Source organism: Canis lupus, chromosome 9, assembly GCF_003254725.2.
Source record: "Canis lupus dingo isolate Sandy chromosome 9, ASM325472v2, whole genome shotgun sequence".
NCBI lineage: Eukaryota > Metazoa > Chordata > Mammalia > Carnivora > Canidae > Canis > Canis lupus.
This window is the reverse complement of record NC_064251.1, coordinates 54,811,136-54,835,229: the sequence shown is the minus strand read 5'-3', so window position 1 is coordinate 54,835,229 and position 24,094 is coordinate 54,811,136. Positions and strand designations below refer to the sequence as shown.

Genomic DNA, 24,094 nt, shown 5'->3' with positions numbered 1-24,094 from the left:
TTGTGGGGTGCTGCATTGGCCCACATGTATTAGCCCACATCGTGGGGCCCAGTGACTGACGCTGGCCGCGAGTGAGGGGGTGGCAGAGGCGTGAGGCTGCTGTCCTGTGAGTTTGGGGAGTGCCCCCTCCTACGTGGCACAGTGGAGGGCCGAGCTGGCTGAGGGCTGCTTTTGTCAGCAGGTCAGCAGGGCGGGGACCCCAGCTCTGCTATGACCCCCGGGGGCCGCAGCCTCCTGGGCATGTGTGGTGCTCAGGAGGCTGGGTCGTTCCTGCCGCACGGATCTGGGGACCCCCTGTGTGCCCAGCCCCAGTGGGCAGCTGTCCATGTGCGCCAGCCAGGCCGTGGGAGCCATCAGCCTGGCGGCAGAGATGGACCTGGGCCGTCCACCGTGAGTCGTGTCCAGGAAGGGAGGCCAGGGCGAGGGTGGCACTCCCGGTGGGGTTGGGGGTGTGGCAGCAGTGGGGGGAAGGGCGGCCCAGCCTCCCAATTTCCTGCATGGATCCCAGGGCACCTGGTGCCCTACAGGATGCCGAGCACAGCAGGCAGGCTCATTCATGTAGCGCCCCCTATGGGCTGGGCCCTGCGGGGGGGGGGGGGGCAGCAGGGAATTCTAGCAAAGACCCTGGCCCTTGGGCTGAGGAGACAGGTGTTAGGCAAAAGAACTCTAAGTAAGGACATCCTGTGCGCCGTAGAAGGCTGGGGTGATGGGCAGAAAGCGCGGGGCAGGTGACGGGGCTGGGAGTACAAACACGGGGGCCCAGATGGGCCTCTTTGAGACGGGAACGGGGAAGAGGGCTCTGACCACTTGCCTGCGGCCTCGGGGCACCGGGAGACCAGTGAGCCTGCTGCACTGGGTGGGGGGTGGGAGCTGCACCTGCTGGCCGGCCAGGGGGGGCGAGGAGGTGCCTGGACCCACCGCTGGAGGGTCAGCGACATTTGCACAAGGTGGGGAAATGGGTGCAGAGGGGGAAGAGGACAGGACACTTGTGTTGATGACTCCGTGCTCCCTGCCAGGGACGCCCACGCCGCAGGTCACCTGGTGGAAGGGCCCATCCTCGGAGCCCCTGCGTGGCCGGCCAGGCCTGGAGGTGCTGGATGAGGGCTCCCTGTTTCTGGCCTCAGTTTCTCCCACTGACAGTGGAGACTATAAGTGCCAGGCCACCAATGAGGCAGGCTCCACGTCCAGGAGAGCCAAGCTGGTGGTCTATGGTGAGCAGGGACCCCGGAGTGGAGGGTACACGCTTACTGGTGGCACACCAGGGTGCTCAGGTGTGGCAGCGCCAGCTCCCCGGGCCCGAGAGCTCACTGCAGGGCAGGGTACTGGGGGCGGGGCTTGGGGGTAGGGGAGAGTGGCAGGTTGTATGGGCAGGCACCCCTTCCCCAGAGAGACCCCCATGGAGACAGTGTAAGAAGAAGGACCTAGAACCCCATAAATAGCTTTTAAAAGGGTCCTGTAGGTAAATTCATTTTAAAATGAGCACCGGAGGCAGTGAGTGTCCCAAAGCCCACCTCGGGGTTGCAGCTGCTAAAACTGACCCAAGTGTCGTATCCTCCCGGCAGCAGGGAGAGCTTCCTACCCCGTCCACCCCCATCCAGGGTGCTGTGGGCAGAGGGAGGGGGCCCTTCCTCCTACCATGGGCATCATGGAGGCCTAGGGGAAGTTTTAATTTCTCCTAACGGGCCACCTTCCACATCCCCATGACCAGCCACCCCGGCTTACTACATAATGACTTGCCTGGGAAGTTTGTTACAAAGATATACCCAGGCCCCACCTTCAGAGACTACAACTCAGGAATCTGCCCCACCGCCACCAGGTGACCATGACAACAGGTTATAAGTAGAACTGGATGGATCTGGGGGCTCCAGCATCTTGCAATGCTGAGTGCCAGGGAAAGTGGCACAGTGTCCAGGAACAACTGGGTGTGCAGTCCCAAGGCGGGCTGCGGTGGCATCCCCAGTTCCACATGGCTCCTGGCAGTCAGATCAGGGACTGGGGTGGACATCCTGGGCCCCCAGAATCTGGGGAAAGGCAAGAGTTGAGACTGCCTGTCCAACCCAGGAAGAGTGGCCCAGATGGGGTGTGGGTATGGCTGTTTCGGGAAGGGACAGTGCCTCTGCTTCTCTTTGCCCCCAAGTGCCCCCCAGCATCCGGGAAGACGGGCACAGGACCAATGTGTCAGGCATGGCCGGCCAATCCCTGACTTTGGAGTGTGACGTAAATGGCTTTCCAGCCCCTGAGATCGTGTGGCTCAAGGATGGGCAGCTGGTGGGTGTCCTCTGGGGGGGTCTGGGTTGTGGGTGGGATTTGGATAGGGTATGGACCTGCATGTGCCGGGTGTGACAAGGAGATGTGACAGGTGTTCGGGGGAATGTGCTGGGCAGTGGAGGACTGTGTTCTCACAAGGCAGCCTGGGGGGCTGCATGGTGGAGGCGGCATGGCACTGTTTTGGGAATCAGAAGCCCCAGGTTCCAGTTATCAATCAGCTCCCTCGCCCTCAGTTTCTTACTGCTGATGCTGGGGGGTGGCCAGACCCCTCTTACCAGCTCCCCCTGGCCTCTCCTGCCCAGATCCCTGAGGCTAGCAGTCACCGTCTCCCAGACAAGCCTCAGGCCCTCCACCTCCCCAGGATCCAGGAGGGCGATTCTGGCCTCTACTCCTGCCGGGCGGAGAACCAGGCCGGGACTGCCCAGCGGGACTTCCATCTCCTCGTGCTCAGTGAGTGAGGCCTGAGCCCCTACCCTTTTGTGGGGGGCAGGGAAGAGGGAGTCTTTGCCTGCTGAGAGTCCGGGACGCAGAGGGGCCCGTGGCAGACTCTGTCCCTGTCCTTGCAGAGCTATCAGGACAGACATTAGACAGTCACATAATTGGCCCTGTATGTGCTACAAGAAGGCCCTGCAAGCTGCTGAGAAAGCACAGAGCAGGGTCCCCATCCAGCCAGGGAGCTTCGAGTGAAGGACAAGTGGGGAGGGAAGGGTGCCCTGGGCTGGGGACCCGCATAGATGAAGGCCCACCACAGGGCCTTTGCCTGTGCAGGATTTGAAGAGTTCTCACCCCTCTGCCCCTCGCTCCCCAGTCCCTCCTTCTGTGCTGGGATCTGGGGCTGCCCAGGAGGTGCTGGGCCTGGCTGGTGCAGAGGTGGAGCTGAAGTGCCGGACCTCAGGGGTCCCCACGCCCCAGGTGGAATGGACCAAGGATGGGCAGTGAGTGGTCTTCTTGGTGGGTGGCATGAGGGTGGGGCCCAGGCCGCGGCCGAGAGGAGGGGGACCTTGGGGGTGACGGTGCTGCAAATTCTGCGAGGAAGGTGTGCCACCCAGGGCCCGGGCAGGGGGCAGCGTGGGCCATCTCCCGCCCCAGCCTGGCATTACCCAGGGGACACCCTCCTTTTCTCCCTGCAGGATTGTCTCATGACTTAGCCAGTCTTGCTTTTTTGTTTTAAACTTTTCTTTTTTAGGTAAAATTCATGAAATATAAAATCAACCATTTTAAGTGTGCGCTTCAGTCGTACTGAGTACACGCACAGTGTGGCACACCATCAGCCACCTCTGTCTAGTATCAGAACATTTCATCACCCCAAAAGGGGACCCCGTACCCATCAGCCCCTGCCTTCTTACCCCCCAGCTCCCGGCAACCACTAGTCTGCTTTCTGTCTCTATAGATTTACCTGTATTTCAGAGAAGTTTCATGCAGTCATACAGCACGTGTCCTTTTGTGTCCGGCGTCTCTAACTTAGCACCCAGTTCTCGGGGTTCATCCGTGCTGGAGCAGAGATCCGTACAGGCACACCTCAGAGATGCTGCGGGTTCGGCAGCAGCCCACTGCAAGAGAGCAAATATCGCGATAAAGCAAATCAAATGAATTTTTTGGTTTCCCAGTGCGCATAAAAGTCGTGTTCCACTATACTGCAGTCTATCAAATATGCAACAGTATTGTGTCTAAAAACCAACGGACCTACTTTAATTAAAAATAGTTTATCGCTAAAAATTGCTAACCATCATCTGAGCTCTTGGCAAGTTGCAATCACGGATAACAAATATATGCTACAAATCACAGCCTAGCAAATATGATGATAATGAGAGAGTTTGAAATAGTGTGAAAATGACCAAAATCATGACAGAGGCATGCAGGGAGCAAATGCCATTGGAAAAACGGCGCCAACTGACTTACTCAATGCAGGGTTGCCACAAACCTTCAGTTTGTAAGGAATGCAGTATCTGCACAGCACAGAAAAGTGAGATGTGCCTGCACTTCATTATTTTTTTTTTCTTTTAAGATTTTATTTGAGAGAGAGAGAGAGTGAGAGAGAGAACACGAACAGAGGGAGAGGCAGAGGCAGAGAAGCAGACTCTCCATTGAGCAGGGAGCCCAGCACAGGGCTCGATCCTGGGACCCCAGGATCATGACCTGAGCCGAAGGCAGATGCTTAACCAACTGAGCCACCCAGGCGTCCCATACTTCATTGCTTTTAATGGCTGAATAACATTCCACCATAGAGATCAGCCACATTTTGTGCCCATTCCCTAGTGGACGAGCACCATTTGGCGATGGTGAACCTTGAAGATTCCTTTTTCACAAGTGGCAGGCTCTGCTCTGAGCAGCCTGGCCCTGCCAGCACCAGCCTAACTGGTGGTGTTCTCATGACCCTCCTTCCAGGCCCATCCTACCAGGAGACCCTCACGTCCAGCTCCAAGAGGATGGCCAGGTTCTCAGAATCACCAGCAGTCACCTGGGGGATGAGGGATGGTACCAGTGTGTGGCCTTCAGCCCCGCTGGCCAGCAGGCCAAGGACTTCCAGCTCAGGATGCAGGGTGAGCCCGGCCCCCACCACGGCTGTCCTCTGCATGGAGGGAGGACAGGGCAGAGGGGGGCCCTGGAGGAGCAGCCCCCAGTCCAGTCAGGCTGGGGGGAGGGACAGGGAACCTGGCCCAGTGTCCCCAAATCCCATTGTCCCCATCCCCAGATTTGCAGCTTTACTATTCCTGATCCTGCTCGGGATGACCATTTCTCCAAATTTTTTTTAAATCAAGTTCCTTGTCTTACACAAAAACTCACCTATTTAAAAGGATATTTAATATCTCAACTGTAATTGGGAAGCCAGGGCCACCTGGCCTTCAGGGAAGAAGCTGTGAAAGCAAATACAGCAAGAGAGCATTGATATAGAAAGTACTAGAAGGGTTAAGGCTTTGTCATTATCAGGATGGAAGGATTTGGGGAAGGATGGAGCTGTTCTGTCCTGAGATGCATGGTGCTATTTCATGCTGTGCCCACGCACCCCCAGGGATCACCGTGGGTGTCACCAGTGGTGAACCCCTGATTTTGGTCATTGTGCAGATAGGGAGACTGAGAGCCAGAGAGGGAAAGTGACCTGTGCCCGGCCATGCAGTGAGTTAAAGTCAGAGTGGGTTCAGAGCCCAGACCTGTGGCTCCTCTGCCACCTCCGCACCTCTTGTGATGACCAGGACCCACATCAACATCTCCCGAGAGGCCTCCCCGTCTATCCCCAGATCCCCTACTCTCTCCGTGCCCTGCAATAGGAACCAGAGACACGTGCAGTGCTTTTGGTCAATGGGCGTGTGACTACCACTCTGGGGTTGGCTCCGGGGAGGCTCCCTGTGACCAGCACCCCCTGCCTGTCCTTCTCAGTGCCTCCCACCATCTGGGGCTCCAACGAGACAAGCGAGGTGGCCGTCATGGAGGGCCACCCGGTGAGGTTCTTGTGTGAGGCCCGAGGAGTGCCTGCTCCTGACATCACCTGGTTCAAGGACGGGGCCTCCCTCCCGCTCAGTGCAGAGGCTGTCTATACCAGGGGCGGCCGGCAGCTGCAGCTGGGGAGGGCCCGGGGCTTGGATGCTGGCACCTACACCTGCCAGGCCAGCAACCCCGTGGGTGTCACAGAGAAGACCACCAGGCTGGAGGTCTATGGTGAGTGGCTGGGGGGTGCAGCGGGCAGCGGGCAGCTGGAGTGGGCAGTGGGAGCGGGGGCCTCTGGGCTGTGGTGGGCCTGTCTTCAAAAGTCGCCGAGGGGAGCGGCCAGAGGCCTAGGATCATGAGACCAAGGAGTTGCCCGGGGAACTTGGCCATCTCGGCGTGTCTGACTTCCTCACCTGGACAGGCAGGATGCTGAGGCCAGGGGCAGAGGGCCTGTCTGGGGCCCAGGCAGAGCCCAGCCAAGAATCCGCATTGGCAGTCCCCTCCAGGGATAGCCCTTGTCACTGTTCCTCTGTGAATAATTAACTGTTCTTCATTAATCACTCACTGTAAGCCAGGGCCCCTGGGGCTTTTCACAGCATCAGCTCATTTTATCAGGGTTCAGGGGCCTGGGCCCTTGTCTCCCTGTCTCCGCCTTACCCATGAGCAAAGTGGCCTCTGGGGGTGACAGGCTGGCTGCGGGTCACTTGCTAGGAGGTGATGGGACCTGGTTCATGGGGTGGGGATGGGGGTCTGACCATAAATGTGCTGTTTACCTGGGTATAGACCCACCTTGAGGGACTGTGCTCTGAGGATACGTGGAGAGCCCAGGAAAAGCTGGGAGCAGGTGGGCAGGGGCAGGGTCTGACACCCAGAGGGCAGGCCACTGGGTCATCCTGGCCCCTCAAGAGGACTCAGCTCCAGAGCTCTGGCCTCCAAAGATGAGGAAGGCTTGGTCCCTGGAGCCATGGAGATCCTGAAGGGAAGTTGGGCTGCGTGGGGTTCACAGGCAGCCTGTGAGGATGAGCCCAGCTGCCATCTCGGGAATGCTCATTTGGGGATCAAAGAACCTCCTGGAAATGCAATGGAAAGTGCATTTTCCTTTTTTTTTTTTTTTGAAAGATTTAAATTATTCATGAGGGAGAGGCAGGAACATAGGCAGAGGGAGAAGCAGGCTTCCTATGGAGATCCCAATGAGGGACTCGATCCCAGGACCCCGGGATCATGACCAGAGCCCCCGAGGCAGACGCTCAATCACTGAGCAACCCACGTGTCCTGAAAGTGTATTTTCATAAAAGTTTCAAAGGGGCTTGTGGCCCAGACAAGGTTGAGACACTCATCCCAGGCTGTCATCTTCCCATGTCCCCTGGTGAGGGCTCCATGGTCTCAGCCACTTGGGGGCCCTTCTCAGGGAGGGAGAGAGGAGTCCCCTCTGGCTACCCCCTTGACCATCAAGGGCTGAACCCTCACTGACCAGGCCCTCTGGGCTTGGCCTGCCCCAGGTGTCTTCTTCCTCAGACCAGGGAGGGGACTTGAAGGAGCAGCGGTTCTGGTCTCGGGCCCTGGGGAGCCCATCACTTTGGTTCCACAGATGCAGAGGCCTACTGTGTGCAGCCACTGAGGCACACAGATAAGCTCTTGTTCTGCTCTTGGGGAGCCCCAGGGTTGGCAGGATCAGGATAGAGAGAAGAGGCAAGCAGTGTTAGGGGAGGGATGCGGCCCAGGGCAGAGGAGGGAGAGAGTGCTGTGAGCCTGGGGACATGAGGTCAACAAGGGTCTTAGCCTGGCCTGGCCTGCTGAGCAGGTAACAGACTGGTGTCCCGCTCTGGTCCCTGAGCAGCCCTGTGCTTCTTCCCTAGTCCCACCCACCATCGAGGGTGCAGGAGGAGGGCCTCGTGTGGTGAAGGCTGTGGCGGGGAGGCCCTTGGCACTGGAGTGTGTGGCCAGAGGCCAGCCACCCCCTACCCTCTCCTGGCACCACGAGGGGCTGCCCGTGGCAGAGAGCAACGAGACGTGGCTGGAGGCAGGAGGCCGTGTGCTGACCCTGGAGGGCCTGGGAGAGGCGTCTGGAGGCCTGTACAACTGCGTGGCCAGCAGCCCCGCCGGGGAGGCTGTTCTGCAGTACTCCGTGGAGGTGCAGGGTGAGCTGGGGACTGTCCCCCTGACCCGGGTCACCTGGACTATGGACCACCTCTCCTCCCCCCACTATGTGTGGGTCCCTGCCGCCCTGGGGGGATGCCAGGGGGTGAAGCGCCCTGCGTGCCTGTATCACCTAAGACATATGAACACACAGATCTGGGCTGGAGATCTTGCCAAACTACACTAAGGGACAGGGTTGAGCCCCAGGAGCAGGATTCCTGTTCCTGCTCGACCCCAAACCAGATCGCTTGGGATAGGACCCCACTCTGCCTCCCAGGTGTTTCCTGGTCAACGGGATGGTCATTATCAAGGACTCCCTGAGGCCCAAAGCTGGGCTTTGGGCTCCGGTTCCAGGGTGGGGTTGGGCCTTTGCCTGCCTTCTTCCATCCAACAGACTTTTCTTAGGCATCAACTCTGGGCCAGGCCCAGGTGGTATCGGAGATAAAGCAGAGGACAAGGCAGATGAGACTCCTGAGGCCTCAGTCTGGTGGGGAGACAGGCATTTAATAACAGGCCAAGCCTGTGGGGAGACCAGAGGGGCTAACTCGTCCTGTGGTCCCGGAAGGCCTCCTGGGGGGCCAGAGGGGTGAGGCTGGGATCCTGCTCCAGAGGTGCTGGGGGCTTGGGTTTGCTCGGCTCCAAACACCCACTGGTGGGTCCTGCCCACAGTGCCCCCACAGCTCCTGGTGGCCGAAGGCGTGGGCCAGGTGACCGCCCTCGTGGGACAGCCCCTGGAACTTTCCTGCCAGGCCTCAGGCTCCCCAGTACCTACTCTCCAGTGCGTAAGGGACGGCAGTAGAGGCCAGGGCAGGGTGGGGGCCGGTGGGGGTGGGAAGTACTCCCCCTCCCCGGGAGTGTGAAGAGGCCATGGAGCCAGCCTGCCCAGCCTGACTGCCCTGGCCTCATGCTGACCGACACGTCCCCCTCCCCGCCCTCCTCAGGTGGCTGCACAACGGCCGCCCCGCCGAGGAGCTGGCTGGGGTACAGGTGGCCTCACGGGGGGCCATGCTGCAGATCAGCCGTGTGGAGCCAGGCCATGAGGGCCTCTTGGCCTGCCAGGCCACCAACGAGGCGGGCACTGCGGGGGCTGAGGTGGAGCTGTCCGTGCACGGTGAGGGGGCACGGGCAGCCTGAGATACTGGGGGTGGGTAGAGCCAGGGGCCCGTGGCCGTCCTTTGTAGGCCTGGTGGACAAGGGAAGGGCCCAGGGCTGGTCTTTTCTAGATGGTATGTCTAGGCTGCACTGCCCCCTAAGAGACACAGGCATGAGAGGCTGGCCCAGCTGCTTCCCCACTTGTCATGTGTGCTGTCCACAGGCCCTCACTCCCCTCCCCTCTCTTCACCTGCTTGCTTGCTCTCTTCATGCTGACCTCGCTGAACTTCACTCAATTCTTTAAACACATCAGCTTTCTCACCTCCAAGCCTGCAAAGACTATTTCCTCTGCCTAGAATATTCTTCCTCTTGGTCTTTGCCTGCCTAGTGCCTCCCTATCTTTCAGGTTTGGCCTAAAACACCCCTTCCTCCAGGAAGCCCTCCTTGCTCCCACCGTGCTTCTAATCTGCCTAGCCTGCCATGGCCATGGTCTTCCACCTGCTGTATTAAAATTGCCCATTTGGTTATTCGTCTCCACTGCCCAGCTCTGCATGGACAGCGCTGTAGCCATTGTTCTCTGTGATACCCCTGAGCCCGGTACAGAAGAGATGCTCAGTGCACATATGGATGGGTGGATGGATGGGTAGGAGAATTTTAAAGGGAAGACCTGCTCTGCTGGCTCCCGGTCTAGTGCTCTCCCCCTAAGCCAAGTGTCTGTTGAGTTGAGTGGATGGAAGCCAGAGGCTGACCCTGTAAAGATACTCCCCACACTCCAGGCATTGAGGAGACGGCTGGGTGCTCACTGCACCCCTCCTGACCCTGACCTGGGCCCTCCCTGCCTCTCCCCCTGCCCAGAGCTCCCAGAGGTGGCCATCGTTGGAGGTGACAATATCACAGTCCCTTTCCTACAGCCTGTGACCCTCCAATGTGTGGGGACTGGAGCACCCACCCCAAGTCTCCGCTGGTGGAAGGATGGGGTGGCCCTGGCAGCCTTGGGGGGGAAACTGCAGGTACGGCCCGGGGCTCCAGGACTGGTGGGGTAACCGGGCAGAGGTGGAGGGTCCCGCTGGTCCCGAGTGGGGCCCTAGCAGCCTGGAGGTAGGATGAACACTGGGTGGTGGGCCTGGAGAGGAGAGGAGTCTCAGAAGGCTCAGCTACGGGAGGGGTGGAATGGGGGGAAGGGACGTATCCCTGGCATCTGAATACATGGCCTAGAACTCCAGCCCCGGAGCCCAACTGTCCCCTTGACTCCTTTCTCCTGCCCCTGGGGTCTGCAGCAAGCCGGCTGCTCACTGTGTCCCTGCATCCCTCTGACCACCCTCCAGCACAGGGTGCCGCGTCCCCATGTCCCCACAGCACACACTCTGCCATCCCTCCCCCCTGACCCAGATCGAGAAGGTGGACCTAAGGGATGAAGGCATCTACACTTGTGCTGCTACCAGCCTGGCCGGCGAGAGCAAAAGGGATGTGACTCTCAAGGTTTTGGGTAAGGACAAGGGCGCTGGATGGTGGGTGATCCCATGGGGGCCCCTGGGGCTGCCCTGGGGGGCTAGGGGTGGGGAAAGGAATGGGATTTTAAAAACACTGCATGTCCTTGTCGCATTCATACCTGGCTTTGCTTGTCCTATTCATTTGTGGGTTCGTTCCCGTCCTGGTGTGTGTAGACACATCCCTGTCTTGTCGTTTTTCATGGCTGCCCAGCATTCTGCTTCTCCACCGGGGTGGGCACTGGGGTCGTCCCCGTCATACCACTGCCACAGAGATCACAGCCCAATGACTTTGTTCTCGTGCGGGTTCAAGAGTGTGGTTCCTCGGTCAGAGGACATGAGCCGTCCAGGGCTTTTATTGCCTGGACCCTTTAGGAAGGCCGGGGAGAGGCAGAGGGATGGCTGAGATGAGCCGCCCAGAGCCCCCATCCACCAAGCCAGGGCTCTCCCTGTCTCCCCTAGTGCCCCCCAACATCGAGCCGGGCCCGCTGAACAAGGCCGTGCTAGAAAATGCCTCCGTGACCTTGGAGTGTCTGGCTTCGGGCGTCCCACCTCCTGGTAAGACCCCTCTGCTTGGCAGGCCAAGGACTGGGAGCCCTGAGCTGTTGTCTGTCCGGGGCTCTTCTCTAGACCAGCAGTGAGGGAAAGGCCAGGAACTTGGGGCTAGGAGTGAGTGTTCTGCAGATGGGGTGAGCCCTGGCAGGGTGTAAGGAAGCTGAGGATACAATTGGTCCATGTTTATGAGGCTGCTGGTTTAGGGGGCACCATGTTTTCCTCTAAAGGTTTCTGTCGTGGCTTCCAGGCAGGGAGGGGTGGTGAGGGGGGTGCAGGGCTGGCTTTGACTCTCCTTGCTCCTGGCTGCCCCAGCCTCCACCCCATGGAACTTCCCCTCTGCCTCTGTCCTGTCTCAGACACACTGCCCTGTTCCACTCCCAGCCTTCTTCCTGGAGAACCCGCCTTGCTCTGATGCCTGAAATAAGGGCAATCCAAATAAAGGCCACCTCGGAAGTCTTTTGTAGGTGCTCATTATCCAGACACAGTCCGAAGGGCTGGCAGGACTGCTTGCATCTCTCATCATTCCCCCAGATATCTCCTGGTTCAAGGGCCGCCAGCCTGTCTCTGCCTGGAAGGGAGTGACAGTGTCAGCTGATGGGAGAGTTCTCCACATTGAGCAAGCACGATTTTCTGATGCTGGGAACTACCGCTGTGTGGCATCCAATGTGGCAGGAAGTACAGAGCTGCAGTATGGGCTACGGGTCAATGGTGAGCTGCCCTGGCACTGAAGGGGTCCTTGTCCAAAAAGTTGTCCTTCTATTCATTTGTCTGTCAATCTGTTTACCCATCCATCATCCATCATCCATCATCCATCCACCATCCATCTATCCATCCACCCACCATCTGTCCTTCCATCCATCCATCCATCCATCCATCATCCATTCATCCATCCATCCATCATCCGTTCATCCATCTATGCATCCATTCATCATACATTCATCCATCCATCCAACCATTATCTACCCACGCATCCTTCATCCATCCATCTATCCAGCCCAGGAGTCCTCAGCCTTGTTACCCCATGCCATCCCCATAATAATGACCTCATGTTGACCAGAGGACTCAAGTTCAAGTACTATTTCTGTCACTTTCTAGCTGGTCAACCTTGGGCAGGTGATTTGCCCTCTCTGATTCTCAGTTCCCCATCTGTAGAAGCCTCATGATAGTATTATAAGAATGAGATGAGCACCTTGAGGATACAGAGTGATGTGCGTCTGTTGGGAGTGGCAGTTGCAGCACTTTTGTTTGTGTCTGTGTGTTCTGTGGGGTGGCCCAGCCAGGGGCCCTGCCAGTTTCGCTCCCAATGGGACTCACCTGTACCCTGTGTCATTGCTACCCTTCAGTGCCTCCTCGGATCACCTTGCCACCCAGCCTGCCAGGCCCTGTGCTGCTCAATGCCCCGGTCCGGCTGACCTGCAACGCCACTGGAGCCCCCAGCCCCACACTGATGTGGCTGAAGGATGGAAACCCTGTGTCCACTGCAGGGCCTTCTGGCCTCCAGGTCAGCAGGCTAGGCAGCCCTGGCTCTCCTCCCTGGTGCTTCAGTAGGTGCTAGAAGCAGAGGTCAGGCCCTGAGAGCTCTGACGTGAGGAAGAAGGAGGGGCCACCGAGGACGGTTTGCTGGAGGGAGGAAGGAGAGCTGCTAAATGGAGAGTCTCGAGCCACATGGTCTCCAGAAAGATAATGCAGGCCACCAATGCGATTTTTAAGAGATTTATTCGTTTTAAAGATTTATTCATTTATTTGAAAGAGAGAGATAACATGGGGAGGAGGGGCAAAGGGAGAGGGAGAGAAAGTCTCAAGCAGACACCACACTGAGCATGGAGCCCGACGTGGGACTTGATCCCACAATCGCAAGATCACCACCTGAGCCGAAACCAAGAAGTGGATGCTCAACTGACTGAGCCACCCAGGCGCTCCAAGCTGTATACATAATTTTAAATTTTCTAGTAGCTACATTCAAATGAGTAAAAAGAAAAAAGTGAAATCAATTTTAATGAAATATTTTCATCAACTCAGACTATCCAAAAGTCTATTCATCACATGATTTGATATAGAAATTATTGAAGTATTTTACATTTCTCCTTTGGTTCTAACTCTTTGAAGTCTGTTGTATATTTTAAACTCGGGGTTCAAAGGCTCAGTAGCGCTGCTCCGGAGGACTGTCTTGGGGGCACTGATGGAGTTTGCCCACCGGCCGGCAGAGGGCCCAAGGTCCGGGCACAGCTCCCACTTCCCCTGCATTGTGGGGGGCTCTGGGGCCCGAAGCCTGCTGCCCAGGCGTGCCCGGCAGTGGGGCCGGCACGTTGAAGGTGTGGGCGCTGCCCCTCAAGGTGCGTAAGCTCATGTGGGCTTCCTTCTGGGGGGCACAGGTCTTCCCTGGGGGCCGGGTCCTCACCTTGGCCAGCGCCCGGGCCTCAGACTCTGGCAGCTACTCCTGTGTGGCCGTGAGTGCGGTAGGCGAGGACCGCCGGGACGTCATCCTCAGTGTCCACGGTGAGTGTCAGCCTCAGGGTGCTGTCTGATCCAGACCAGTGGCTCAGGAAGCTGGGGCCGGGGGTGCCCCCACCACATCCAAGGGGCGAGGGGCAGGTGGATGTGGGTGGCACCAGCCTGAGAGTATGGCCACCTTCACGTGGGGGTCGGTGGGAGGCGAGCTCCCCCGTCGTGGACAGGTGGGTGTGAGCGGGCGGCTTGCACAGCCAGGAGCTCTGTGTTCAGGAAACAGGCGGGACGAGCGTGACATGGCAGGAGGAGCATGGGGCCAAGTCAGGAATCGGATGTTCTTACTGTCCTACGTCCAAGGGAGTAACTCCGTTCAGGAAGGGCAGTGGGGTGGATGTTTGGGGCTCATGAGTGTCATAGACGCGGGTTCAAATCCTGCTTCTGCCACTTCCTAGTTCTGTGAGCCTGGGCTACTCACTCTGCTTCTCTGAGCTTCCTTTTTTTTTTTTTTTAAGATTTTATTTATTTATTTGCGAGGAGAGAGAGAGAGAGAGAGAGTGAGAGAGTGAGAGAGAGTGAGTAGGGGGAGGGGCAAAGGGGGAGGGACGAGCAGACTCCACACTGAGCACAGAGCCCAATGCAGGGCTCTGCCCCACGACCCTGAGATCGTGACCTGAGCTGAAATCAAGAGTCAGACCCTTGACCAACTGAGCCCTCCAGGTGCCCCCAAGCCTCCCTTTCTTCATCTGTGAAAGAAAGCACAGGTGGGTGCGAAGATAGCACCCACCTCAGAGGTTGTCGTGGGAGTCACTCCACTCATGAAGCCCATAGTTACAGTTGCTGTTCTAACAACTCCTCTTGTGGGATTTTGTGGGGGTCTGTGGAGGTACACGGGAGAATGCTAGGAAGCATAGAGCCTTGGCTAGGAGGGGTGAGGGAGCCGTCTGTTCTAGCTCCTTCCCTTTGCTGGAGTAACAGCTAACGGGTGGCATGCTGAAGTGCTCACTATGGCTCACTGTGCACGGGGCCTCCACCAGGTGGGGACTTTGATTACTCCCATTTTACAGATAAGGAAATTGAGGCCCAGAGAGGCTGAGGAGCATCTCCAGGGCCTCACACAGTGACTGAGTGGCAGACACAGGACACCAGCCCAGGAGCTCTGATTCCAGACCATGCTTTTGCCTTCCTAACCCCTACCCTGCTCTGGTTATTTTTGTATGAGGGGAAAAGTGCCTCAGGGATCCGCTTTTATGATGCTTAAAAAAAGAAAAGAAATAAAGATCCTATGTTTCTAAAAAAAATTCGAGATAATTGTAAACTCACAGAGAATTGATACCGAGAGATCCTGGGTCCCCTTTACCCGTTTTCCCTCGATGGTATCATTGTGTGCAGCTAAAGCACAGAATTGCATATGGGATATTGACCTTGCTGTGACCATGCTACATTCAGATTTGGGGCCTTGGTCTTGGAGCAGGATGGGGAAGGTCCTGGAGGGGGAATAAGAGGTCTACCGCACGGTGGGGAGGCCCCCTCCTAACCCCGACTCCGCATCCCCTGGGGCTTGCTCCTGGCTGCCAAAGTGGTTGGCCTGACGGCAGCCCTGGCCCTGTCCTGCCGGTCCCTCACCTGCCTGAGACCCCTCTCCTGCCCTCCTGCCACAGTGCCGCCGAGCATCCTCGGGGAAGAGCTGAATGTGTCCGTCGTGGCCAATGAGTCAGTGACCCTGGAGTGCCAGAGCCAAGCTGTGCCCCTTCCCGTGCTGAGCTGGAGGAAGGACGGCCACCCCCTGGAGCTGAGGCCTGGCATCCACCTCTCTGCAGACAAAGCCTTGCTGGAGGTGTGTGGCCTCCTAGGGGGCTGGTGGGGTGCCCACTCAGCAGAGCTAGCCCCAGGCAGGGCAGGGCCTGTGGGTGCCCTGCCGAGACTGGTTCAGCTCAGTGCGACCCAGTGCCCAGGGCACCCTACCCCCACCCCGACTGGATCAGAAGCGGCTGCAGGGCCTCCCTCGGTCCCCGCAAAGCTGAGCCTTTCTCTTCCCACCTATTTTCCACTCCTTGTTCAAAAGCCTCCTGGCCTTTGGGCATTGGAGCCCTTCATCGGGCTTCTGGCCCAGCAAGGGAAGGGTGGGCTAGGATCAGGGACTCTGGGGTCAGCCTGGATTTAAATTTTAGCCCCGCCTCCTCCTGGCTGTGCCACCTTAGGCAATGGCCTGACCACACTGGCCTCACCTGTAAGCACCTGTAAGCACCTTGCCACCTTTCTTCTGGGGTGGCTGAGGTTCTTTTAGAAAGAAAGCCAGCCCCTAGAACAGCTCGTCCATGTCAGCCAGGGGAAGGGGAGGTACGTCTCCAGCTGTTGGGGAGAACCTTCCACTCCAGCCCGTTTCTTCTCTTCCCTCCCCTCTCCACCTTGTGACATGATCATTCCCAGTGCTGAGCACCTCAATTTGGTTTCCTTTGCCCAGAATGCCCACCCTTCATCCTCTACATTCTTCAAAGCCACAGCCTACCTTCATCACCCCCTCTGCCGGGATCTGACCTCTGAGGACAGGCTCTCCTGCTCCCACCCTCCTTCATTTTCCACCCTCCATTCTGGTCTCTTCTGTTGGACTTTCCAAAGAGGCCAGGAGCAGATTAAAGGCAGGAGACGGGCTGGGCCAGCCACATACCCATCATCCTTAGTAGGGCTGGGCTGTGGATATGAAATGGGGTGAGGCTCCCCAAATGGCAGCTCGTTCCATGTACCTGACCCATGTCAGGCCACCACCAGCTGTGGCTTCTGGAAACATCATGGTGCAATAGGTGGGAGATGTGCTATCATTGCGTTCCAGCTGGGGAGGTAGGGATGCAGTGAGGTAAGGTGATCTGCCCAAGATCACGCAATCTGTCTGTCCATGGCTAACCCCATCTCTGTGCTGCCCCCACTGATGGGTCACTCTTGATCTTGGCCAGGTGAGCAGAGCGGAGGTGGGGGATGCAGGCCACTATACCTGCGAGGCGCTGAATCAGGCGGGCCGCTCAGAGAAGCACTACAACCTGAACGTCTGGGGTAAGGATCTGGGGTCCCTTCCCCTGCCCCTGGCATGCTTGGCTCTCCTGTCACCCCACCCCGGGCGAATGCTACCTCGGTGGTCCCAGGATACTGGCTCTCTCCATTGCCCATCCCTTCCCTCCCCAGCCCACTGCTCACCCTACACCCCTCTCTCTCTGTTCTTCCTCTAGTACCTCCTGTGTTCCCCTCAAGGGAACCCCGCACCCTGACCGTGACCAAAGGGCACCCTGCCAGGCTGTCCTGTGAATGTCGGGGCATCCCCTTCCCCAAGATCTCCTGGAAGAAGGACGGTATGACTGTGTCCATCATTGCCCCACACCCCATAACCTCTCTGGGTGCGCCCACCCCACAGCCTAGCTGAACTGGAGATCGGTGGGCTTATGCACAGGGGTGAGGGTGCTGGTTACAGAAGTGATGCTGCCCACAGCCCCTCTCTGCTCCGTCCCCGAGTCTGCCGGGTGCCCCAGCCCCTTCCCAGCCAGTGAGAGCTGGATGGGTCCTTTGGCCTCTTCCAGAAAGTCCTCCCTGACCCCCACCCCAGGCCAGGGCAGGGCCTCCTGGACACAGCCCGTGTGTGTTAACCTGTCATGTAGCCGTCTTAGTCCTTCAGTATCTACTCTCCATGAGTCTGAGCCCCGAGGGGCACTGTCTTGGCCACCGCTGAATTCCAAGTCAGCACCTGGTACAGAATAGGTGCTCAATAAATAGTTGGAATTCATTCACTTAACCAATATTTACTGAGAGCTTCTCTGTGCCCGGCCCCATTCTAGGCACTGGAAATATGATGGTGGGTCGGGGTAGTCAAATAATAAACAGAAAGTTAGCAAATAACTTTGATGGGAAGTATCATCTATGGAGAAAAGTAAAGCCAAAAGAGGGAGAAGATGTTTGCAGTTTCAGGCTGGGTGGCCAGGGATGTTTCGCCAAGCAGAATTTAAGAAAGTGAGGGAGGGACAAACATGAGAGTATTGCAGAGAAGAACATTTCAGGCAGAGGTGTGAGCAGGTGCAAAGGCCCCGGGGCAGGAATAAGCCAAGCGTGTTTGAAGAATGGGCAAAGAGGAAATGGACTGGAGCAGAGTCAGCAAAGGAGAGGTAGCAGGAGATGGTCACCAGGGCAGTGGGGGCTGGATGGGAGGCCACTGTAATGATCTTGACTTTTCCCTTGAGAGAGACGGGGCTACCGTAAGGGCTCTGGACAGAGGAGGGACACAATCCAATTTCAGCAAATTCACCCTGTCAGCCATGCTGAGAACAGATCACTGAGAGCAAGGATGGCCTGAGAGAGGCTGCTTGTTGCAGGGCTCCAGGCAAGAGATCCTGACCGCCTGGACTAGGCGGGGAGCCATGAGATGGCAAGGGGGCGGGGGGGGTAGTCTGGATGTGTTTCGAAGGTAGTTCTGGCAGATTTCCTGCTGGGTTGGATAGGAAGAGAGAAGGAAGAGTCGGGGTAACTCGAGGTTTTGGTCTGAGAGTCAGGAGAATGGGGCCAGCATCTCGGAGAGGGAGAGATGGTCAGGGGGCAAGCCTGGAGTTTGGGGCTTGTCCACATGGGGACCTCTGTTAGTCACCAGTGAGATGTCAAGCAGGCAGTGGGGGGCAGGTGTCTGGAGCTAGGCGAGAGATCTGAGCTCGAGATCAATCTGGGAGCAGCAGGGCAGGACAGCAGGGGTGAGCACACAGACAGAAAGGTAAGGGGAGCCTCTGGGGCTCCTCCCCACTGCCGGAACACATGTTGAGGGTGACGGAGCCCAGAGGACTGGCCGCCATGCAGGAGTACAGGATGATGGAAGGTGGTGTTCACTCCTGTGCCTTGAGGCTTCCAAACCCTTCCTCGATGCTGGAATCTTCTTGCCACCAGGGGAACCATGACAGCCACTTGCCCTCCCTCCCCAGGTCACTGCAGCTAGATGGATGGATCATTCGGTACCCAGCGTTGAAGCCTATGTGTCAGTCTCTGAGGAGCTTTTAAGGATCTCAGGGAGGATGTGAGGCAGGGTCTGCCCTCCTGGGCTGAGATGCAGAGAGGACACTGACCTGCAGGCACATCTGGGATGAGAAGAAGCCAGGGGGCTAGGGGAGATCAGAAGGGGGGCCAGGAGCAGGTTTGGCACTCAGAAGACTTCTTGGTAGATGTGACATGTCCGTGGACACCTGAAGATGTGAACAGATGTTGGCCAGGATGTGCGGGGGTGGGGAAGGGAGGAGGGAGGACAAATGTTCTGGGTGGAAGGACCAGGGGCTTCTTTCTCGCTGCATCCAGGTCAGCCCTTGCCAGGGGAGGGGAACAGCCTCGAACAGGTGTCAGCCGTGGGGCGGCTCCTGTACCTGGGACAGACCCAGCCGGCCCAGGAGGGCACATACACCTGTGAGTGCAGCAACGTGGCGGGAAATAGCAGCCAGGACCAGCTGCTGGAGGTGCATGGTGAGCCGGGCTGGGATGACCTGAACCAGGTGGAAGGGGCCAGAAGGGTGGGCAACCAGGCACCCTGGGAAGGCGGACTGCACCCTCTAGAACCCAAGCAGAGACAGGAGCTGCGGCAATCAGAACAACCTCACATGCCCTCTTAGACAGCTGGCATTTTATAAGCTGCCCTACCCTGCTTCCCCCAGTTGGCTTCTTACAGCTTGTGACTTCAGCACGAGAGAGGGGTGACAGGATCCCCAGGAGCCTTCACTGGCCCAGAGAAACCTAATATATCTTTTTTTTTCTTAAAAAATTTTATTTATTTATTTATTCATGAGAGACACACAGAGAGAGGCAGAGACATAGGCAGAGGGAGAAGCAGACTCCTCGCAGGGAGCCAGGTGCAGGATTCGGTCCCAGGACCCTGGGATCATGACCTGAGCTGAAGGTAGATGCTCACCACTGAGCCACCTAGGCGTCCCACCAAATATATCTTGAAACAGTTGGAAACAGAGAAATATAAAATTTATGTGAAGCTCGGTCACATAACTGAAACCTGTCTCCAATGACTGGTCCAGCGGGGATGAAATTAGATAGGCAGCCTTGTAAAAATTGTTCTAGAAAATTAACCAGGAAAAGCATGTTCAGCATCCCACTTGTGGAATAACACCCGGCCCCTAAACGGCCCCAGTGACTGTTTAAGGTGCAGGAGGCCCATGGTTTCTGGGGAAGGAGACCCCTCACAAGCCTTTGGGGCTGTGCTGTGTGACCTTGTCCCCGCAACAGGCCTGCCCCTGACTCTCAGGGTGCGGGAGAGGCACGGGGTTTAGGGCTGTGACCCCATCACAGAAATGGAAAGTGGATGCCCCCAGAGTGGGGGGGGGTCCCCTGGCCAGGTCACACAGCCAACAAGGGGCTGGGGGAGCAGAGGCCTGAGTGGGGGTGCAGCTGGCTCATGACGGGTGCCTGGTGCCGCAGCCCCGAGGGCGGCCTTCCTGACCGGCCCTCCCCCCCTCAGTTCCCCCCCAGATCGCTGGCCCCCGGGAGCCGCACACACAGGTCTCCGTGGTCCGGGACGGGGAGGCCACTCTGTGGTGCAACGCCTCGGGGAAGCCCCCGCCCAGGGTGACGTGGGAGCGGGCCGGCCGGCCACTGGGGGCCGAGCCGGGCCTGCGGCTGCAGAACCAGGGCCAGAGCCTGCGCGTGGAGCGGGCGCGGGCTGCGCACGGCGGGCACTACAGCTGCGTGGCCGAGAACGCGGCGGGCTGGGCCGAGAGGAGGTTCGCGCTGTCTGTGCTGGGTGAGCGGGGGCGCGACGCGGGAGCCGGCACGGCCCAGCCTGGGCACAGCCCCTCCTTTCTTTTTCTTAAAGATTTTATTTATTTATTCATGAGACACAGAGAGAGAGAGAGAGAGAGAGAGAGAGGCAGAGACAGGGGCAGAGGGAGAAGCAGGCGTCATGCAGGGAGCCCGACGTGGGACTCGATCCGAGGACCTGGGGATCATGCCCTGGGCCAAAGGCAGACGCTCAACCGCTGAGCCGGCCAGGCGTCCGGCAGCCCCTTGTTCCCGCAGGAGTCCGGCGGCTGGGGAAGCCTTGAGCTCTGCTCTCAGAGTCGGGATTGGCTCCCAGTAGCCCTCTCTGCCTGCCTCCTTCTCCTCACTTGCTGTTCTCCTGCTCCCCTGCCCCTGGCCCTGGGGAATAAGCAGTCTCTACCCTGCGTGACACATGTGCCGTGGGGCGACTCAGGGCCTGTGAGAGACAAGGAGTCTGAACTGTGTTGTGGGAAGTCAGGGCGGCCTCCTGTAGGAGGTGACCTTGTAGCTGAAATGTAAAAGCTGAGGGGGATTTCACTGGGTGCCGGGGTGAGGGGGAAGAGTGTGCAGGGCAGAGGGAACAGACTCTACAGAGGCCTGGAGAGGTGACACAGCACTTTCAAGGGGCCTGCAACAGCCTCGTGATGCCAATCTTTTATGGCATCACGTATGCCTCGGAGTAGGGCGCAAGAAGTGGTGAGATCAAGTGGGCAGGGATGGGTTTAGGGAGGCCGCTCTCATCATGCCCTCCCCTCTCACCCCTCACCCCACCCCACCCCCACCCCCACCACCCTATCCCACCCTGGGGATCCCTGGCCTCACCCACTTATGTCCGCCTGACAGAGCGTGGCTTCCTTTGTGAATGGATCCTTCAGAAAGTGCAGAATCCACTTACCTCCAGCATGTGGATTCAGGGGACTGTCCCTAGTGCCAGTCTCGTTGCTCAGCATAGGCACGTGCTAAGCGCTGGTTGGATTCTCCTGGCATCTCTCTGAGGGGGTGGGGAAACTGAGGCTCAAGGTGCCTGCCTGAAACCAAAGCCCAGCCTGTGGCCATCGGTCACTCCCGCCAGGGAGAGCTGCACTGACCTTGTCGCTTCTGCTCCTTGGACTCTCTGAATAGGGGTGGGGGTCGTTGCAGGGAGACAGCTGTTGCGGGCAGGGAAGGAGCATACAGACCCCATATGCACCCTGAATGCAGCTTCTCCTCTGTGCCTAGAGCCCCCAGAGCTCATCGGAGACTCACACCAGCTGACCAACGTCTCTGCCGCCTTGCATAGCCCCTTGACGCTGCTCTGTGAAGCTACAGGCGTCCCACTCCCGGGGGTCCGCTGGTTCCGAGGGGAGGAGCCCATCAGCCCCGGGGAGGACACCTACCTCTTGGCAGGTAAGGTGTCAGTCAGGGGAGTACCTGATTATCAGGTCTGGCCCTCTGCCTCTACCTCTGTTTATCACATGCCCATGACCTCTGACCCCTTGCTGCCAGGCCTGGTTGGGATAAGCATTGGGCTACTGGTCCCCCGAAGAGTGCAACCAAAAACACTGACTAGGTGAGGTGTGCCAGGAAAAACAATTGGATTTAAATAAGTTCGGGAAAAGACTTCCTGCTGTGTTCCCCTGCCCTCCTCTGGAAGGCTGACAGTGACTATTTGCCTAGCTAAGGTTCTGATAAGCCCTGTGGCAAAAAAGAAAAATAAATCTCATGGCCCATCTATAACATCCCCCAGAACAGTAACAAACTTTTGAAATACTGAGCTAAGGACCTTCTCTGAATATTCATCCTCCCCACAAAGTTGATTTGTGATGGTTCTTGTTGGTATACAAATGGGGAAACGGAGGCCCAAGAGGCAGTGTCCCATCCATATCTTACAGGAACTTTGAGATCACTGAAGCTCAGCCTCAGTGACTCAGCAACTGCTCCACACAACCAAAGCTGGGAAGGCACATGAATTTTCCCTGTGCTCCACTTCTGAGCACGTGGTGAGGGCTTTCAGATGCCTTGTGGTACGAATTCAGAGACCACATCTGGGCAGGAGGGAGCATGGCAATCCATTAGTGATGCCTGCTCTGGGTGCAGGAACAGCAGTGATAACATGTCCTATGTATCTGCCTTCCCTGGACAGGTCTTAGATGATCCTTGGTCACGTTCCCCTGGGAGGAGCTGGCTTGCCTCTGAGAGGCCCTTGGGAGAAGGCGGCTTTTTCCAGGTCCACTAGAACAGAATGGGGGCCTCTGGCCTGGGCCAGGACTACAGAGCCCAGTGCTGTCCGTTTACCCCCAGCCAGTGCCCAGAACCAGGGGTAGCCAGGTGACAGGTCCTTCTTACTAGAACAGGTTCACCCTCAAGTTCCTCAAGTTCACCCACGTGCCTGTCTGAAGTCCAGCGGGCTCCCTTCCTTCTGTTAACCCTCCTGGGTCTCAGTTTCCCCATCTGAGAAATGCAGCACTGGGGGAGGCAGACACGTACACATCTAATTACGACACTCCGTGCACTCCTGTTCCTGGTGAGCGGCCGGGGCTCAGCTTGGGACAGAGGCTGCTCATCGCTGTGCTTGGAGCCCACTCCTCTTCCTCCCCAGGGGGCTGGATGCTGAGGATAACCCGGGCTCGGGAGCAGGACAGAGGTCTTTACTCATGCCTGGCAAGCAATGAGGCTGGGGAGGTTCGGAGGAACTTCAGCGTCGAGGTCCTGGGTATGTCGTAGCCCTATTCTCATGGGCATCCCATGAATTACTCTTCTCCCACCTAGGAGCTGCTGGGGGGCTATGTCTAGGATGAAGGGCTCATGCTGGACCAGGGGGCTCTGCACAGGAAGGAGAGAGAGGCTCCTTTTCTTTGCCTGATCAACGACCTCTGCTCTGAGGCTGCCATGGAACTTTCTGGAAACAGCAGAGACTAACCCAAAGTGGAAGGGGGCCACCACCACCCCACTGCCTTCTCCTGATCAGGGCCTTCCCCTAGAGGCTCTTGTACTTCTCTCAGCCAGCAACAAATATTTATTGAACTCACTGCTCCGTGGAAGCAGGCACAAGGAGATGGGAAACTGAGGCACAGGGAACTGAAGGCAGTTGCCTTGGGCTCTTGGTTCTGGGCTCTTGCCTTCTGGTTGTTCAGCCAACCCTGGTCAGTAACCATCTGTGTCCCTGCTTCTCCCAGTTCCTCCCAGGATTGAGAACGAGAGCCTGGAGGAGGCAGTCAAGGTCCCCGAGGGGCAGACAGCTCACCTGACATGCAATGCCACAGGTAGGGGCCACATATATTATGGGCCGGGAGAAGCATGAGAAGTCAGCTTCAGAAAGGAGGCGGTCCCCGGGGATCCTGACATGCCCTCAGCCCTACTGCTCCCCAGAGAGGTCTCTCTATATCATTAACTTGGCACCACATCCCTGCTCATCTTTGCACTCACTGTGTCTCTGCCCCCAAATACTCCCTCCCTACTCCTCACCTGACTACAGACCTCAGCTTCAGGACTTTCAGTCCTTGACTGACCCCTTTGGCCTGTGGGCTACCATCACGTGGCTCCCACAGGACCCAGAGCTTTCTTGTCCCAGCACTAATCACATTGGACCATTGTAACCTTGTGATCTCTGTGTGCCCCAGTCAGGCTCTGAGGTCCTTGAGGACCCAAGCACTGCTTTGTCACTATGGCTTTCCCAGTGTCTGGGAGAGTAGGCTTGTGGGCTGGGCTGAGCTGGCTGGCTGGCTGGAAGGTTGAATGGATAGGTGGAAGGATGGATGGATGGATGGATGGATGGATGGATGGATGGATAGATGGGGAGGTGGGTGGGTTGATGGATGGATGGATGGATAAATAGATCGATGGATGGACAAGGAGTTAGGTGGGTAGGTGGATGGATGGATGGATGGATGGATGGATGGATGGATGGATGGATGGGTAGGTGAATGGATGGATGG

General features: G+C 57.7%; 1 protein-coding gene across 6 annotated transcripts in view; it reads left to right on the top strand.

Annotated features, from left to right (window-relative positions):
- The window catches only part of HMCN2 (hemicentin 2), a 147,624-nt gene that overhangs the window by 71,120 nt on the left and 52,410 nt on the right, over positions 1-24,094 (top strand). For all 6 annotated transcript variants that reach the window (XM_049114406.1, XM_049114410.1, XM_049114409.1 and 3 more), the window contains exons 26-48: positions 1,017-1,211; positions 2,138-2,268; positions 2,571-2,718; positions 3,077-3,203; positions 4,654-4,808; positions 5,644-5,922; positions 7,548-7,829; positions 8,497-8,605; positions 8,769-8,938; positions 9,775-9,929; positions 10,309-10,405; positions 10,869-10,964; positions 11,493-11,669; positions 12,305-12,462; positions 13,334-13,457; positions 15,068-15,243; positions 16,358-16,454; positions 16,628-16,747; positions 18,720-18,881; positions 19,882-20,163; positions 21,399-21,566; positions 22,759-22,872; positions 23,336-23,422. In XM_049114406.1, coding sequence (XP_048970363.1) covers positions 1,017-1,211; positions 2,138-2,268; positions 2,571-2,718; positions 3,077-3,203; positions 4,654-4,808; positions 5,644-5,922; positions 7,548-7,829; positions 8,497-8,605; positions 8,769-8,938; positions 9,775-9,929; positions 10,309-10,405; positions 10,869-10,964; positions 11,493-11,669; positions 12,305-12,462; positions 13,334-13,457; positions 15,068-15,243; positions 16,358-16,454; positions 16,628-16,747; positions 18,720-18,881; positions 19,882-20,163; positions 21,399-21,566; positions 22,759-22,872; positions 23,336-23,422 — 3,609 coding nt within the window. The remainder of the gene's footprint in view (positions 1-1,016; positions 1,212-2,137; positions 2,269-2,570; positions 2,719-3,076; positions 3,204-4,653; positions 4,809-5,643; positions 5,923-7,547; positions 7,830-8,496; positions 8,606-8,768; positions 8,939-9,774; positions 9,930-10,308; positions 10,406-10,868; positions 10,965-11,492; positions 11,670-12,304; positions 12,463-13,333; positions 13,458-15,067; positions 15,244-16,357; positions 16,455-16,627; positions 16,748-18,719; positions 18,882-19,881; positions 20,164-21,398; positions 21,567-22,758; positions 22,873-23,335; positions 23,423-24,094) is intronic.